This window comes from Phycodurus eques, chromosome 16 (genome assembly GCF_024500275.1).
Source record: "Phycodurus eques isolate BA_2022a chromosome 16, UOR_Pequ_1.1, whole genome shotgun sequence".
Taxonomy (NCBI): Eukaryota; Metazoa; Chordata; class Actinopteri; order Syngnathiformes; family Syngnathidae; genus Phycodurus; species Phycodurus eques.
Genome location: NC_084540.1, coordinates 17,222,112 through 17,240,282, shown reverse-complemented (window position 1 = coordinate 17,240,282; position 18,171 = coordinate 17,222,112). Strand labels below are relative to the sequence as shown.

Sequence of the window (18,171 nt, the reverse complement as noted above, 5' to 3'; positions counted from 1 at the left end):
GATGAGGAGTAAAAAAAATCCATGCACAGAGAGAGATTGTTTGCTTGCTTTCTGCTCGAGGGGGCAGGGATTTGGGGGCTGGGTTGAAAGGTCACAAATGAAACAAATTAAGGGTGAGCCGTGGCCCCCAGGAGGAGGCATTAGCCTCAGAGATGGGATCCAGATGGGGAGAGCGTGGGTGAGTTTACAGGGTCCTGAAAGCCCTCCTCCTCATCGTGCTGCTCATCTGTTTTGTGAGTGACAGCAAGCTGAAGTGTGACATGCCATGTCTGACAGAGGCGTCGACGTGTTTTAGGCGTGCGCTTCTCCCCGTGTCTCGCACCCGCTCGCCTTGTCTGCATTCCTCATGCGTGCCGAGCTCGGCCTCTTTTAGTTTGATGCCGTGGCATTAAGTAGCTCGAAGGAGGACTATTTTGGTTGCCTCACGATGACCATCCATAAAGATCATATAGAAAAATTCTTAAAAAGGAAACATACCCTGAGAACACCCACCCCACGCCCCCCCACACACTCTATTCCCTTAATTTTATTTTGGCCTGGCGGTGTCTCGCTGCCTGGGAAACCCATGTTGGGAGAACGGGGGGGGGGGGGGGGGGCTTGGAAATGCGTAAAAGCAAAGTGCATGGGAGCAAACTAGCTGACAGGTGGCACGCAGCTCACTAACCTCGGAGGAAGTCGTGATGCTGCGATGGCGTCATTGCCAGATTCACGGCCTAATTAACGCTTTGAAGGCACGCTCAAACCGTGTGCAAATGGCTGTTGGTGAGACTAGGCCCGCTGCCAATGTCGTAGACGTGGGTTAGACTTTTTAGTTAAATGTACAGTAAGCACGATGGTTTCACTGAAAGCGTAACAAATATAATTCTTCACCATATTTCCGCTAATAGTATCCAGGGGCCTTTATTAAGTCAACTGTATATGGTGCGAGGCCTCTTTGAGAACATGTATGTAATGATAAACAACAATATTGCTGGTATATTACAACTTATCTGACATGAAGTTAGCGAGCTAGTTATTTGGTTATTTATTTAGTAATCTATCAATCTAGCTGCATTTAGTCACGAGTTTGAGGTCGGGCTACTAAATGGGTCAAATGTATGGGTTAAAGGGTGGATGTTGCATTAAGTTAAGGCTAGTCAGCAAGCTAACTAGTTATCTAGTTATTTGAGTAGTTAGTTCTTTGGGTAGTTAGATTAAAAGATAGATTAATAGTTATTATATTATTATGTATATTGTTATCAGAGGTGGGTAGAGTAGCCAAATACTGTACTCAAGTAAGAGTACTGTTACTTTAGAATAATATGACTCAAGTAAAAGTAAAAAGTAGTCCTCCAAATAATTACTTCAGTAAGAGTAAGAAAGTACTCAGTGAAGAAAAACTACTCAAGTACTGAGTAACTCGTGAGTAACTTCTGATTTATTTTTTTTAAATCAAAGCATGAATGTCAAATAAAATATGAATGTGCAAATTCAGATATTGATGAACAATATCACTTAATCTAAAAGAATGAATAAAATCTTGGTAATTCAGCTCCAAGAAATGCTCTTTTAATATATTGTTTCCACTTGTAATCTGCTTGGTGAGCCTACAGTATTGTGCTGTTTAACAAGAACAGGAACAAGGCCGCAGTGGATATAAAAAGTATACAGAACCCTGTTCAAATCCCATATTTTTGTGCATTAAAAAAAATTATGACCAACATAACCCATTACCATTAACGTGACCAAGAACTATTTTTTATTTTTTTTATTTTATTTTTTTGTCACTAGCGATGTTTTTTGTGTATCTTTGCCATTTTAGGCAGAGATGATGAATAACAATTCTAAAAATGGAATAACTCCAGGCAAATATGACCTATATTCGTTTAATGCAGCCAAAATGACTTGAAAAGAATAAAAATTAATTGTTCAAAATTCTTCTGCTTTACTTCTTGTCACTTTTCTCTGTTCACTGTTCTTTCAACAACACCAACGCTATCCCTCCGCTATCTCTTTTCTCTCACTCCACAGCTGTAATTATGCAGGCTGCATGGTAGACTTTAATGCCTCTGCCATTAGCTGGCTATATTTGTATCCCCCTCGCATTTGCCCCAACAACGTTGTCCCTGACACAAACTTTATGGACAATTACAGACCTCTGGGGTTATTCTGAGTGAAACACAGTGTGCAGCGACGTTTTTGTAGCTGCACAACAAGCCTACCTGCTGGCCAGAGCATTCGGGGCGGGGGGCAGAGCTTTTCTTGGAAGTACTCTGATAACATGGCTGCCAGATTGTGTTGCAAAGTCAAATAAGAATAGTGTTTTGGTTTTGGCCCAAAGTAAACGATAAGCCGTCGGCATTCAACAGCGCGCACACCTCCACCAAGGCCCAACAATAATCATTTGTGATAAGCCTCATTAAGATTCATGTTATTTTTGTGCATTATTCACATTATTTCCAGATTCATGTTATTTTGCACACTTTTCACATTATTTGCTTATGTCGCAGTGGTGTTACAAGTAAAAATCCTGAATCATGAGTTACAAGTTCACTTAAATGATCAGAAAATTATTTATTTACTACAAATGATGTATCTTTGTTCATCAATCCTTGCCAGCGACGTGTAGTGACAGGCAGAGCAAAAACGTACCTGACCACAGGCACAATGTAAAATCCTTATCGCTCTACCTCAGTGCTTTCTGTATTCAAGTTGCTATCTTGCTATGGTAGCTTTGCAATTCTTAGCATGTTAGCATTGTTTCAATTCTCATTAGAAATAGTATGCAAGCACTGGGAGAAATGTAAAGTCTGTATCTATACATCTCAGCGCTTTCTCCACTCAGGTTGTTATCTTGCTAAATGTTAGCATAGCAACTGTTAGCATGTCACCATTTGCACTATCCTCTTTCACAATACTACCTGACCCAAGGGCACAAGGTTAAAGCCTTATCGATCTGTCTTTGTGTTTTAGCAACAGTTGTTCAAAATTTGACATCATTCTAGTATTTAAATTGTTTTATTTTGTTCTTATTTTTTTTTACATAACTTTACTTACTCAGTGTCTTAATCGCGGGATGCAGAGATGAGTACATTGGTCATCCATGAACATGTATTGCTAGTTTCATTTACTCCCCTCACCTTCGTCTTGTGTAAGGTTGGCTGCTGCGCGAGGTACGAGGCAACTGGATCAAGCAGCGGCGGTTCTGGTTTGTGTTGAGCCAGGACTCGCTAGACTACTACAGCGGCCCGGAAAAGGGAGCCCGCCGACTGGGAACGCTGGTGCTCACCAGCCTCTGCTCGGTCATCTGGCCAGACAAGCAGACCTTCAAGGAGACTGGTGAGTGGCTGACACATGGCTGACTCACGCTTGAAGTCTCCGTCGGCCTGTAATGTCTGCAATGTTCATCCCCCCTTGTTTCGTGATTTGGACTTTTTAAGAGATTCCGAGGCAGATGTTTTGCATGTTTTCTGGTGTATGTGATGTCTTGTGGTTCCTTTTGTGCTTCCACACACACTGTAATTGAGAGTATATTTGGGAAGCCCCAGCACTGCTCAGTCCAAAATGTGGTCGAAAGTTTGTTTAGAAACCTCTCAACAATCAGTCAGGTTTCTCTGAATGAAACTAAACATTTAGAGTATACCAGGAAACCAGTCTGGATGAAATGATTGTCAATATTTTGGGATTTTACTACTCAGCCTTCTGATCCAGAAGCAAATATTTTGGACTACCTCATTGTGCAATATGGGGAATTGTCTTGGCAGAAGTACGGCATCTCTACTGGCTTTGTAATAACTTCCTTTTAGCTACTATAAAACATTTTGTTCCTTACTCTAATTAAAAATGTGTACTTCCTCTATGGACTTTCTGCTTCCTTGTGTTAGTTCCTGTTAAGACTGCCGCCCCCTAATTAATTACATTTTCATTCATTCCTATTGGATCATTCATGTGACTGTTTAAGGCTAGAGTTAGAGAGGTAAGTGATTCAAGGACATTGGTCATTGCTGTTTATATTATGAACAAATTACTCAATTTGGCGTTTGTCTGGGTGAAGATGCATTTGTTTCCCCCAGTTTTTGTTAACATTCATTATGGGAAAGACTTTCATTGGCACATTTGTTTCCTATTAAATATTTTATTGCCATAACATTGACATATTAATATCAACAAATGTTAAAGAAGACAATAGATAGAACAAAATTGGATTTTTAGGTAACAAAATACATATCTGACCTGACCATAGAAGCAGGACCCAAAATGAGTTCAGAGAATTCAAGTTTGGGTTCGCAATTGAATTTCTGCCAATAAAAAAAGCAAAATCATGAACTGGTCTGCAGAAAACATCTCTGTTTCCTCTTTGGCTGCTGCCCAGCAGGTTGTCAATAACCCTGCAACTGTTCCTCGAGGCTAACTTCCTGCAATGGGATCGCACAAGTGCCTTTTTGGCATCTTTTGAGCGAATGTGAGAAATGTCAGTAGCACCAAGCTGTTAGACCTTATCGTTTTAGGGGTTAGGAGAGCAAGACTGGAGGATGCGGTGCCAAGTCACGTAGCAGGAAGGCCTGATAAGAGCCGTGCAGCTTAGGCAGGCCTTAGTGGCTCATACAAGGAGCTCTGGTTTTCCACAAAGGGGACTTTGGAACACTGGTGACCCAGTTCCACTATTTGATTTGGCGTGGTCCAAGTCCAAGAGTATGGTGATTGATCCTTAGTAGGGTTGGGCATCGTTTGAATTTGAACGATTCCAGTTCTGATTCCGGTCGCTTGTTTTCCATTCATGTTCAAAGTGATTTCTTTAGGAGACAGGACAGGGGCCAGAAGGTTTGCATGGTTTAAATAAGGCGGGTCCAAACTACGGCCATCCATTTTATTGATTTATTTATTTATTTTTTGCGGCCCGCAGCATAGACTAAAGTCAACATTTGACACAGCTTGTGTCATTTGTCCACATTGTACTACAGTACATACTTTCTACAAGGCAGGAGAAGAGAAGAAAACGTTTATTCTTATCTCTCACTCTCTTGTTTTCAACCAATCACACATCATTCAGTAGGGACACTGTCCACCCGCAAATCCTAAAAAATAATTGATTTGCTTTACTACCAAGCTGTTTTTTTCACTATACTGTATACAAAAATAAATATATTATAGCTTTGCATATGTACATTGATGGATTGGTTTAGTGTATTAAATAAATTAAAAATGTCAAAGTGGCCCTTGCCTCCTTCAATTTTTCTGTATTTGGCCCAGGGAAGAAAAGGTTTGGACACCCCTGGTTTTAAATAAAGAAGCTAACCATTTATTTGTGGATTAAATTGTCTGAACTTCTCCATGAATTTTGATTCTATAAACTTTTTACTTTTTATGAACTTTATAGGCATCTAAAATAGGAACCAACATTTTAAAATGTGAAGAAATCTGGGGGAATCGAAATGTTAGTGCCGGTTCCAATCGATTCTCGATACGCGATGTCACATTATGTTTCATATCAGTGATATAATGTGATGTTTCCGTGCACTTCTTTAAGGCTACTGGAGCATCACAGTGTATGGGCGCAAGCACTGCTACAGGCTGTACACCAAGCACTTCAACGAGGCCGTGCACTGGGCCTGCGCCATCCAGAAAATCATCGACACCAAAGCGCCTGTGGAAACGCCCACGCAACTCCTGATCCAGGACATCGAGGTAAGGTTAAAACCGCTTGCACCACCCAACATGAACAGCCTCCGGGCTACATGTTACTTCCCCCAGCTCGGTCGCCATGGAAACCACACAAAAGGCCAGAAGTCCAAAGTTTCCTTTTTCTCCTTGATGATGTCATCGTATTGCTCTGGAGCTCAAACACTGAGGCAGAAAGTGAAGATAAAAGTTGTTGTTTGGTGCTGAGTCACCATGAGTGAGCAAACAAGACTGAAGTGGGCTGACGAGGGTTATTTTTAGAAGCGGGGTTGCTAGAGAGAACAGCTCACAGGAATTTCATTGAGCAGGCTGTCGGCTCGTCTTGTCTCGGGCCGGTCGACTGAGGCAGAGGACTCAGCGAGGTCAGATAAGCAGTCCACTCGGCTTCGGGCTCTTGTTTTAGTCATCTACCAGCGAGTGTCTAATCTCAAAGTGCTTCATCTCTCCAGCTGCTTCACCTGGATGGGCCGAGCACTGCTGGAGAGGGTGACGTTTCAGGGCTAAACTAAACATTTTCATAAACTTGGTGTGAAAGAGTGAATGCGATTGATCTGAACGATAGGCATGCAAAGTAAACTACTGCACCATTGATTCTCAACTAGCAAAGAAAGCCACAAGCAGCTCGCAACCGCTTTTCCATGGCAAACCCCGGAAATGATTGTGAAATTTTGACGCCGTCCTCTGCCCATATTAGATGTAGGCAAAAGAGCTTCGTAATTTAGCATCGTCCATCAGGCTAGGATACCTGATTCCTGTTGGGGATCATTTGGTAAAATGTACATCTTAAGAAGCTTTATGGATTAAAGGTGAAATTTCTTCAACATCCAAGAAGAGTTTGGCTGCCTCGATTAAAATGTTTGCTGATTACCATGACTTTGATTAATTTACACGGACATAATAAAAAGCGATTTTAAGAGGACTATGGCACCGGTTGGTGCTGTGCCCTCAGAATTTTAAAAAAATCTGTTTCCAATGTTAAACTTTTATTTAAAATAAGAAAAGATTTTACTTTGAAACTGAAGGCATGCAACAAAAAACACACCATTGCGGACGACTGGTTAGAGCGTCTGCCTCACAGTTCTGAGATCCGAGGTTCAATCCCTGACCCCACCTGTGTGGAGTTAGCATGTTCTCCCTGTGCCTGTGTGGGTTTTCTACCGGCACTCCGGTTTCCTCCCACGTCCCAAAAACATGCATGGTAGGTTAATTGAAGACTCTAAATTGCCCGTAGGTGTGAATGTGAGTGCGAATGGTTGTTTGTTTATATGTGCCCTGCGATTGGCTGGCAACCAGTTCAAGGTGTACCCCGTCTCCTGCCCGATGATAGCTGGGATTGGCTCAAGCACTCCCGCAACCCTTGTGAGGATTAGCGGCTCAGAAAATGGATGGATGGATGGAAGAAACTTTGCTCCTCGGTTCCTTAAAAATGTGCTATGAAATGTATGTTTATGCTTAGAAATATATTGTGTGTTTTCAAAGGCTACTTCTATAAGAGTGAGTCAATACATAATGACCGTAGAAAAATGGGTGTCGCACACTGAGAGACTGGTTGAGAAACCCTGCGTTACACCACTGACGACCCACTTTTTAAGGCCTCCTCACACTTCATTTAGTCATTTCACCTTTTGAGACTCTCGAAATTGGCAACAGAGGCGGTTCTGTTTAAGCAAGAATGATCGCTTATCTTTTAAGCATCTTTATCCATCTTTAGGGTGATTGTGGTTTATTAACCCCTCAGCCCTGCAGGGAGTTTAGCTTAATCGCTTGTTCGTTTGCTAGCTTGACCGATTAGGCTAAAACTCTGTGCAGATCCGAGTATTCATTAACATTGTCTGATTGTGTGTATTTTTGAACATTTTTCTCTCAATAATGCATGAATCCTCGTGACAGATGTTGGGCATATGCAGGAGGGGGCGTTCAGTTAGTTCAATGCTTCTGTCTGTTAACAATCGTATTACTTCCAAGAATGTAAAAATGCAATGATGCATTTTTTTCACAATTTAAAACTGAAACAATTCCCCAGTGTATTAATAACATACGTCAAAATACTTCAAGGATCAAGAATTGATCCGTGAGCCACTGCTCACCGCGCCTCCCTCAACTGCGCAGCCAACACTTGAGTACAGCGTTTGCTACCATGACGACCAAGGGCAGAGCGAGAGGCTTGCGACGAGGCAACTGGTTTCTTCAAGCCCAGAGTGTGAAGAAAAAAAGTGACCGCCCATTAAGACAATAAAAGAACGAATTATATTGTCACTCGTGAAAGCAGCACCATCAGCAAGTCGCCCAATTACACTTAGCCAGTCCTTGCATGTGGCACCTCCCCGAACCATCCATGCCAAACATTTAAGTATGTGCCGCTTATCAGAAGCTCACGTTTTTTGCTAACCCGCAAATGTTGAATCGAGGCAACTAGACTCTTTGTGGTTGTTGAAGTGATTCCACTTAATCCAAAAGGTTTCTTCAGTTGTAAGTCCCGTATTTATGTCTCTGGTGGGTGTCTCCCCTGGTCACAAACGGCCCATTTAGTAGCCACTTTATCTTGGGTCTGAGATCATTTTTGGGGAAGCGATGTTAACTAACATTAATCTATGCTTCTTTCTTGCACTGAAGCTCTGCGTAGTTTGCGGTTAGCTGCCAAATCTGGGCATTCTTATGTAAGTTAGCCTCACTGTTACCTCACAGTCCAGCGGACAACAACAAGACGTTTTCGGAAATATGCAGCTCACAAAAGATTTACTTTGTTGTGTAATTTCACACTTGATGACTGAGCAGGCACTCCAGAGACCCAACTATTTATATCCAAGCAATTACAAAGCTAATTTTCCTTAATATGTCCCCCTTAACGGAAAGAAAGAAAGAATTCTGCATAAACTGTCAACCATTCTGTAGTGTAAACACACCTACACTGTGTTTTTTGTTTGTTTGCACTGAGCCCACATGCTTGGTGTGGTTTGGATAATGAGGCCAAATTATGGACATGTTTATGTGACAAGCAGCATGTCATGCCTCATCTGACACCAACAAGGCTATTGTTTTAGAAGAATGACACTACAGCTGAAGTCTGAAATAAAATTGTGTAATTGTCATGTTCAAAGCGTCTGTGTTTCTTTCCTGCCCTTCAAACAGACAAGGCTGTCACCAGCCTGCACGGAACACTGCGGAGGAATGTGTCAACTTGGGCCCCAATGAGTATGCTCGTATGGAAGCCAGCGCTAGGGAAGGTGGCTTCGGGTTTGAGAGGCTGGGGAAGAGTCGAGAGAACGGCGGTGGCAGCGTTACTAATGAGCAACAGGTGCCGCAGAGCCGTGTTGCGTGCAAGCAATCTGTTGCCGCTGGAAGGCGTTCGAGCGCGTGGGCCATGGAGAACTGAAACATGTTGACCTGACTGACACGGGCGGATAAAATATAACATATCTGTCGTGCTGCGGCGGTTTGCCAGGTCATCACTTGACCTCGCCGGCGCTTTGAAGGTTGCCAGAGAGGAGCTCCAATCCGGCCCAGACGCACTCAATGACCCGCCTGGCCAGATCGGCCGCACGCATGGTGGAGCGATATGAACCTTCTCAGCAACTTTTGTTTCACCTGTGTCCTCCAGGAGAACAAGTTCAACCCTGAGGTGGTGGAGCACATCTTCCAGCACAACCCCATCCTCAAGTACACCCAGGGCCCCCTCTACGCCTCACTGCTGCCCTTCCCCTATGGCAGCCTCGAGCACACATGTAAATCTTTTGACACACACCCTCTTGTCATGAATGATAAAATGTAGGATTGTTTGACAGCAATGTGTTTGATTTTAATATAATTTTGTATGTAAGGGTGCAAGGATTGCATCGCTTTCGTTTTCCTTCGGCTTTTTTGGTGACACAGCCTCAGAAAGGGGGCGTTAAGAGAAGGAAAAAAACGGTCTATGTGAAGTAAACTTTACATCATGGCAGACCTTTCATAATGGCTTTTAACAGTGGTTCTAATTTATTTACACTTAAAATTTAAGATTATTGAAAAATGACAAGTGCATCTGCCATGCTAATCACATCCGCACTATACCTTTGTCATTTCAAGTCAAATTTATTGATATAGCCCTTAATCACAAATAGATGAAGGGATCGTCCCTTCTAGGATGACCAAGGTGCTATAGATGCAATCCTCCACATCAACAGCCTCACTTTGCTCTTCGCCACCTTGTCCACTCCAAGCAGGGGAGGGGCGGGGAGGAGAGAAGAGAAGCAGCAGTAAAACAGGCCAAAGTCCAGTTTTCAGGGGGTGAGGCAGGGCAAGAGAATAGTTGCAAGATTGTAATGTGAGAAATGATGAGATTGTATAATAATTAAAATAATATTTTAAAAAATTATAAATAATGTTAAATGAGTCTTAAGTCGACATTTAAACATTGTTACAGAGGTAGCTGCTCAAATTTCCATGTGTAGGGCATTCCAGAGTTCTGGAGCCCGAATAGAAAATGCTCTCAAAGCCGCTGAAGTCTTTTACGCTCCAAATGTCACCAAAAGAGCAGCATGTTGTGAGCGTAAGGCCTGGGATGGAGCATAAGGTACCATTAAGTTAGCAAGATAGGATGCTGCTAAGCGATAGGGTTATGAATAAGTAACAAAACTTTAAAAACACTTCTCAGGTGGATCGGGAGCCAGTGAAAGTCATTTAAGTTAAGCTTAGTGTTGTTATTGATCGGTTTTAATGTTAACCGAGGCTTGTATGACTCTTAGTTTTTAACGGCAATGTTTTTTTTTTTGTTTTTTTAATTTTTTTTAACTAATTGACGACAGTTTCAAAACTATTTGGAAATGGAAACCATTCCACAAAAATTGCGACTCCTGACACTACGCACTACACAGTCTGGCAGACGTTATAAAAAAGCTTTATTTTCTCACAAAACAATTGCTGCCATATTGACATTTTTAACCGCCTTTCTTATTATACCCTGTTATTTGTTTGTTTGGTTTTGTGACAAAATCCTAGGTTTTCTACTGGTGTATTGCATCAGGAGTCACTTTTGGCGGATTTCTTTCTACATTTTGAAACTACTTTTAGATTTTCGTCATCATAAAATCACATCTTTAGGTCACATTCTTCACATACATTAACAGCAAAGTGTTAAATTTTAGTTCAAGTTTGCATGAAATTTTAGTAGCAAACAGAAATTTTGGCATCTTGGCAAAACATTTTGGCAAAAAAAATAATAATAATTGGTTAACATGGAGAAAATCGTAATAAAAATATTCACATATACTGTAAATAAAATAACTGCTAATATTAGTCCGCTTACTTCATGCAACTTCCTGGGTATGTTCTTCTCTTAACACCCATGTTGAGGCTGCTAAGTATCACAAAAAAACAAAAACAAAGAAAAAGCAAAAAACTAGTAATCCTTGCTGCGCAAAGGTCTTGTAACAAAGCATCAGTTATCTGTTACAGTTAAGGTCTATTTTAGTGCTCCCATTTGTAAACATTTTGAATGGTTCACAGACCACCACGGCAAGGGCTACGGCTCGTTGTGTGAGGAGGCCGTCAAGCTCTTCAACAGCCTGCAGCAGCTGGAGTCTGTTCACGATGCCGTGCCCATCATCCAGGGCGTGCTCCAGACCTGCCTCGACCTGCGACCGCTGCGCGATGAGGTCTACTGCCAGCTCGTAAAGCAGACCAGCCACACGCCTGTCCCCTACACCGTCGCCCACCTGCGCTACTGGCAGCTGCTCACCTGCATGAGCTGCACCTTCCTGCCCGGAGCCGCTGTCCTCAAATACCTGCGCTTCCACCTCAAGCGGTAACTTACTTTATATTATGTTATATTTTGCGGACAAAAGTGTTCAGACACACTTCTTAACTCATTCATTGCCATGGACATTTATATTCATCAACTGGGGAATCCAACTCTTCACTGCCATTGACGAATATATACGTCAAGTATGTTTTTCACCGGTTAGGCTTGTAAATTTAATCACTTCACACTCAACAGACTGTTTATGTATGGTATTAACAGTGTGTGACACAGCAGTTAGTAGAAGGTGTGTGTTGTGATCATAAGAATAGATTCACTCCATGAACTGCATTCATGGAGTGAATGATGAACTTCATTTAACAAAATCCACTGAGGTTCAACTCGAGCCATGTGGTGAGTCAGCATTCCTCGTGGCATTTTTCCTTATGTATTTGTAAATAAGTTATTTTGCCGTCATAGCCTCTTCTCAGCCTTGTTTTTGTAATTTTATAGTTTGAGGTGTCACAAAAGTACAGCCTGGTAGATATAAAAATAAACAATTTTATTTGGTTTATGTAGGTTGTTTTTCAAGGCAATCTTGTATTTTTCCGAGGAATAAAACAATATGATGGACCTTTGGTAGTCAAACACAGTCCTTTCCAGGTGCCTGTTTGACCTTTGAATAAAATTTTCCCTGAGGAATTATGCTAATGAGCTAATAATTATTATTATTAGCTAATTATGAAGATATGTTCCCTGTAAGATAAAATGGAATGTTGTATTGAAAAATGTTAATACTCTGCACGGAGTGTTTCAAGTAGCATTTTCGCATTGTTAGTTGTTATGTAAGTGGACAAAGATGCTAACTGCAATGTGTTTCATCTTTGTCCAGTTTGTGATGGGATCCTGGATTCTTATTAGGAGTTTTCCTTTGAATTTTTTGTTCAAATCAAATCAAATGCTGCTGTTGGGTTGATGTAAGATGGCGGTGAAGACAAAAAGTAAGCAGGCGCCAGCGTCTCAGAGCACCATTTCAGCTATTGCAGGCTCCGGATTTGCAGTTCTGAATTAACGCCTCTGTGGTGCACACTAAACTATGCTATTAGCCCACTAATCTCCCTCCTCCGCGTTCCCTCCCCCCCATCAAACAGCAGCGGAGTCCTTGTCTATAGGAGTGACTGCAGACTCAAATAACTTGACGCCTCTTTTTTGCTCTCACGCACTTTTTCTCGCCGCTCCCTTTGGAAAGCTGCAGCTGGGCAGCGCCAAGGCTGAAACTGGGCATGTGGCTCAGAAAAGCTTCCACTCCCCTCCATCCCCCACCCCTCCCACCATGCAGTGCCCCCCAGAGAATGTGTGAAGGGAGGAGAAGTGGCAGAAAAAAAGGGGGCATTTGAGGGGATCCCACAGCCTTGCTGGAACATTCCTAATTATGTTTAAGGAGTGGGACAAATTCCCACCCCTGTGGCAGTGTTGTCATTAAAAAGGCCCTTGTCTGAACGCCTCTTTTTAATGAATTTTGCACCCCGGCGTCATGTAACGTAATTGTTTCCTTCCTATTCCATCCCTGCTTTGTGTTTAGACAAGGCTGAGGTCATATTAACCAGGGATTAACTTGTTTTTATACCTATATGATTGGTATGAACTTTTAAATGTTTTCTTTGGACGATGACTGTTTCAAAAAATGTTTGGAAAAGTAAATGAATCCACAAAAACCCCAGTGGTTCTCAAAGTGTAGTACGAGTACCACTATTGGTTTGCGGGCTTGCTCTAGCAGTGTGTGAAAGAATCACCAAATTAAATGTTTAAGTTAAAGTCCAGCTGTCAAGTACAGTTCATTTGTATGTAACTTAAGTACAATACATTTGCATTTAATCTTTTAGAAGAGTTTGTTTTCAATTGTGCAATACATTTTAATTTGATCAGTATTTGAGAACAGTTTTTTTTTTATCTATTTAAGAGGAGTGTTGATGTTCAAACTGCATAATGTTATAGTGTCTTACAGTAATATTAAAAACTGTACAGGGAATACAACTGATGGCTGTTTTTGGGATGAACATCTGGGTCTAGTACACTACTGTATTTTATTGTTGGTTATTATGGTCATACTTGGAGAGCTAAGTATTTTTTCACTTGCTGTAAAATATTTGAGAACTACTGCCTTACCCAGTAGACTGCATAACATGGCAGACATATTCATAAAGTTTTGCCACAAAACTCATAAATCATGTCAAACACCAAAATCCACAAAATGGAACTTTTCGTTTTGTAATACTGTGCAGAGAGAAATAAACATTCATTTTCATTGACAAAGAAGTGTACCTGAACGTTATGTGACTGCTTACGTGAAGCCAGGATTAGTTACTTAACAAACAGGTGAAAAAATAACACAGAAATATACAAAATTGACAGAGATGCATGGGAGATACCTTCAATACAGTTTCATTTGCCACACATGACTGCGAATTAGCTAAATGCGTGTGAAGTGCATTTGCATCTGCAAAATGTCATTTTAAAGATCACAGTTTGGGCTCATAACAATTAGCGAAAGCACATTGTGAACACATTACACAGGAAAATACAAAACGCCAGCAGAAGAGGAACACTTAATTATCAACGATTCCTAAATAACGATTGCGCCACTCTTCACACTGTGCATGCGAAGCGGAGCGGGCGACGGGACTGCTGCTAACACCGCAACCCGCCGCCCGAGGACGTCGTCATCCTTTTTGCACAGCATAATTTGCAGTCACCTAAAAGTGTTGCCACTGCTGTCCATTAAGTATCTACACACACACGCGGCTAACATATCAGGGTGGTGATATTGTATCGGTGCGTACAGTATCGAAGCATATGGCATCTTGAAAGAACTTTCTAATATATGTTTTTGTGACTATATTCAATATATATATATATATATATATATATATATATATATATATATATTTTTTTTTTTCATTTGCATCAGGAGTTTGTGTGGATTTCTTTATACTCCATCGCCATTTTGTGTTTACGCAAGACTGGTCTTATAACTTCATAAAATTTTTCATTTAATTTCACACCTTGCACACTCAAAGGGCAGCATTATAAGGCCCAGTTGCACGCACGCACATACGCACCCTGGCACGCTCACCAGGGCCTGGCTCGGATGTTCCGCCGAGAGGAAACGGCGAGTCAGCCCGGTTCACAGGAGCGGAAACACCTTTTCCTCTTTGGTGCTCTGAACCCAAAGGCAAACGTGTGTTTGAACTGCTTTTTTACATCCCGAGAGCTACAAAATGTTGTCACATTTTGTCGTTTCGGCAGTCCAAAGAAAATAAAACTTCAAAAGAGATGATGTGGTAGACTGGCCGCGTCACACTCTTAAAAGGTTGTGGGTCACTTTCAACACGACACGTTTGAACAGTTTTTCTCGTTACCTCTGCCAAGATGGTTATGTTTTCATTTGGGTGGGTTTTTATAGGGTGACGACTGAAACCATATTTAGCTACTTAAAGTCAAAATGGATGTTACGTGTTCTCCCAACCCATCAGTGATTAAAATGAAACCAAAAAAAAAAGAGACCAAAAAAATTCATTTCAAAACTTTTCCAACCATTAATGTGACCTGCACAAGTGTGCACACCCTCTTATAACTGTGTTGTCGTGTTCAGAATTGACGAATCACTTTCAGATTAAATGGGAGTCAGCACACACCTGCCATCATTTTAAGTGCCTTTGATTAAAAGCAAATCCATTTCAGATGTTCTAGTCGGCTTTTTTGTTTGCTTTCTAGCAGAAGCCTGAAGGTTTTGTGCCAACACTGACTGGTATTAAGGCCCCAGGTTCAACCTGATGGAAAAAAATGCCCCAAAGCAAGACACTGCCACCAGCGTGCTTCACTGTCGGTATGGTGGGCTTTTGGTGATGAGCAGAGTTGTGTTTGCGCCAAACATCCCTTTTGCAATTATGGCCTTAATGTTCAACCTTGGTTTCATTGGACCAATACATTTCCCAAACACATGTTAGAAAATGTGGTTACATGTAACATTATTGTTTGAAAAAGTTGAGAAATGATTTATCTTGGTCTCATTTTTTTTTATGTCACAAAAAAAAAGCAGTAATTTGAACTGGGGTGTGTAGACTTTTTATATCCACTGTAGATTGTGTTTTTAACCTTGACACTATATGAAATTAGAATGGCAAATATAAACATTTCACATCTCTGTTGCAGAATCCAGAACCAGAGTCCTGAATCAGAGATGGACAACTACGCGTCCTTCATCAGCGAGGCTCTGGAGAAGACCAAGTGTCGCGAGTGTGTGCCGTCATGGGAGGAGATCCACATGCTGATGAGCAGGCAGGAGATGCTGTGCACGGTGCACTACCCCGGATCTGGGTGCTGCCAGCTATACATCAGCTCACATACCACCGCCAATGAGGTTTGGACCCTTACGAAAACATTACTGTAAATCTGTTCACTGACAATTGTGGGAGGTTTTCACCAAAGTGCAACAAAATGCTGTTCACTGCAAAATATTGAGAAAAAAAATCTGTCAAAAGATGTCCACATCCATGCAAAAAAAGTTCTTCCTTCACCCATGTCACTTTTGTCTTTTTTTCTTTTTTTTTTCCCCCTTGTACAATTTTATTTTTTTGCAAATGTTAATTGTAAAATTTTCAGTGAAAATACTACGTCTGTATCGTATCTTTATGGAACCTAAAGCCTGCCGCACACTGAACAATGTTTGTTCACCATAGGTGGTGCAGAGGATGCAGCAGAGGCTAGGCCTGAAGGACAGCAAGAACACATTTGCTCTATACGAGCAAAACGCGCTGTGGGAGCAACCGGTGACGGGCGGCGCGCTCATTGCAGACATCCTCACCAGGTCAGACACAATCAAAGCTTTTCAATGTGCGCTAGGCGGGTGGTTACTTGTTAGTCAACAGAGCGGCGGATTGTGCGTTATCTCCTGTGATTAGCTTCCCCTGCTGAACATTATGCAGGAGTTTGATGACAAGTGACCTTGTCTTGGTGGTGTTGGCCAAGTATGACACCCTGGGGAGGAAACCTGATATTTTTTATATTGTAGTTTCCAGTTTGTTGTCTCCAGTAAGCTGCAATGCAGGAATCTAGTTTTTAGCAGTGTTGGGCAGACACTATCAGAATAAATGACCTAATTTACAACAAATTGCGATATAGTTGTGCCCTGAGAAATGTGTGACCCGACTTAAAAGTTTTTCAAGATACAAGCCGTTGATTGGTCAAATTTTAAAATTCTTTTATTTATTTTTTTGCTTTGCTCATACGAGCGCTGTATGGTGGCAGGTGATGTAACTGATGTCACAACGCCGCCTGTTGTGGGTTTGGCAGATATAATTAGCAAACATTCTTCAAAAAAGAGCATTCATGCTGTTTATTGCCACTCTCAGCTGAAGCTCACTGTCAAAGTAAACAAACAAAGAGAATTACACAATGTGTATTTAAAGCAAGCACATGAATTCTAACATACAATGGGAAACTCCATCGGCACACAGGCTAACAATTAGCATCTATGTGGCGGTGTTGTTCCCAATTCAGCAACGGATATCAGAATATAAACAATGCTTTAATTTTGTCACAACACCAGAAAAGACGGTACGCTGGCGCATTTGAGCAACTGTTTTTCACCTCGGAAAAAGCTGCTGCCAAAATGCTTCTTTTTAATTTGAAATGGCTTACTTTAACCAGGATCCCTCGCCGTATCGTGGCCATGGTTTTGCGCAGGTCTCTGCTTAATTCCTTTAAATTGTATTTAATTATGTCATTACTGTATGTTTTTATAAAGTATAGTATTTTAACTCTCATTAACAAGCACATTATAATGTTTTATGTTTTTTTTTTGGTGGTGGTGGTGGGGGGGGGCACTGGAATGGATTAATGGAGCATTTCTCTTGGCTGCACTGTTTCTAGTACCTGGATGTTAGATTTTTTTTGTCCAATCAGATTTGAGCCTCTGTGTGCTGCCATGTCAATCTAATGTGCCCACGGTCTTCAACATCAGTAGTGCTGGATGATGTAACCTAAACTACATATATGGGACTGTTTCTTGAAGCAATCAGAATTCAAATGACGTCATATTTTTTCCGTTTTCTGCCTGGTCGGTTAACTTTAAGTATAATGTATTTTATTGCAATGTTTTTGTCATATTATTAGACAAATATTGATTCTGAACTGCTCCAGATGATGTTGCGTGTGGTTATATTGTCTTTTTGTATAGTATTGACTGTTTCTATAACTGCGACGTGGTTGTGGGGCTAATAAGAAATGTATTAAGCTGTGTAAGTGCCCACTGAACGCCCATGTACCAAATGCACGGCCCACTACTGATTTTTAGCGACACAATAGATTAATTTGTACATTCAGTATTAATGGTTCCTGTGGTGACTTTGTGTGCCAGCATCTCCAGCAAAGAGTGCGAGTCCAAAGGCCAGCGCAAGCTGTGCTTCAAGCTCTACTGTCTTCTGGACGCGGACAGCATTTCAGTGGACAGCATCGAATATCTCTTCCTCTTTGAGCAGGTAACACATGAGACACTCTGCGGCCACTTTATTGGGTACACCTGCAGCCTCCAATAGAAGGTGCTCAGTTTGGACGCCCCAAAACTCACTCAGTAGCACCCGCTACTGAAAAAGAAAGTTACAGCCAGTTTCAACCGATCGACATGAAATTGGGTGGACATGTCTGTCATTGCAGGACACTTAAGAAAGTCTCAAAGACCCATGACTGAAATTGAACAGGAAGTCGGCCGTTTTGTTTTGAAGCAGCCATTTTGAACAAAC

At 41.5% G+C, this 18,171-nt stretch overlaps 1 protein-coding gene across 3 annotated transcripts in view; it reads left to right on the top strand.

Annotated features, from left to right (window-relative positions):
- plekhh3 (pleckstrin homology, MyTH4 and FERM domain containing H3) overlaps positions 1–18,171 on the top strand; it is a 59,837-nt gene that overhangs the window by 35,110 nt on the left and 6,556 nt on the right. For all 3 annotated transcript variants that reach the window (XM_061700066.1, XM_061700065.1, XM_061700067.1), the window contains exons 4-10: positions 3,136–3,318; positions 5,507–5,664; positions 9,257–9,380; positions 11,140–11,437; positions 15,584–15,791; positions 16,111–16,238; positions 17,790–17,910. In XM_061700066.1, the coding sequence (XP_061556050.1) occupies positions 3,136–3,318; positions 5,507–5,664; positions 9,257–9,380; positions 11,140–11,437; positions 15,584–15,791; positions 16,111–16,238; positions 17,790–17,910 (1,220 nt within the window). The remainder of the gene's footprint in view (positions 1–3,135; positions 3,319–5,506; positions 5,665–9,256; positions 9,381–11,139; positions 11,438–15,583; positions 15,792–16,110; positions 16,239–17,789; positions 17,911–18,171) is intronic.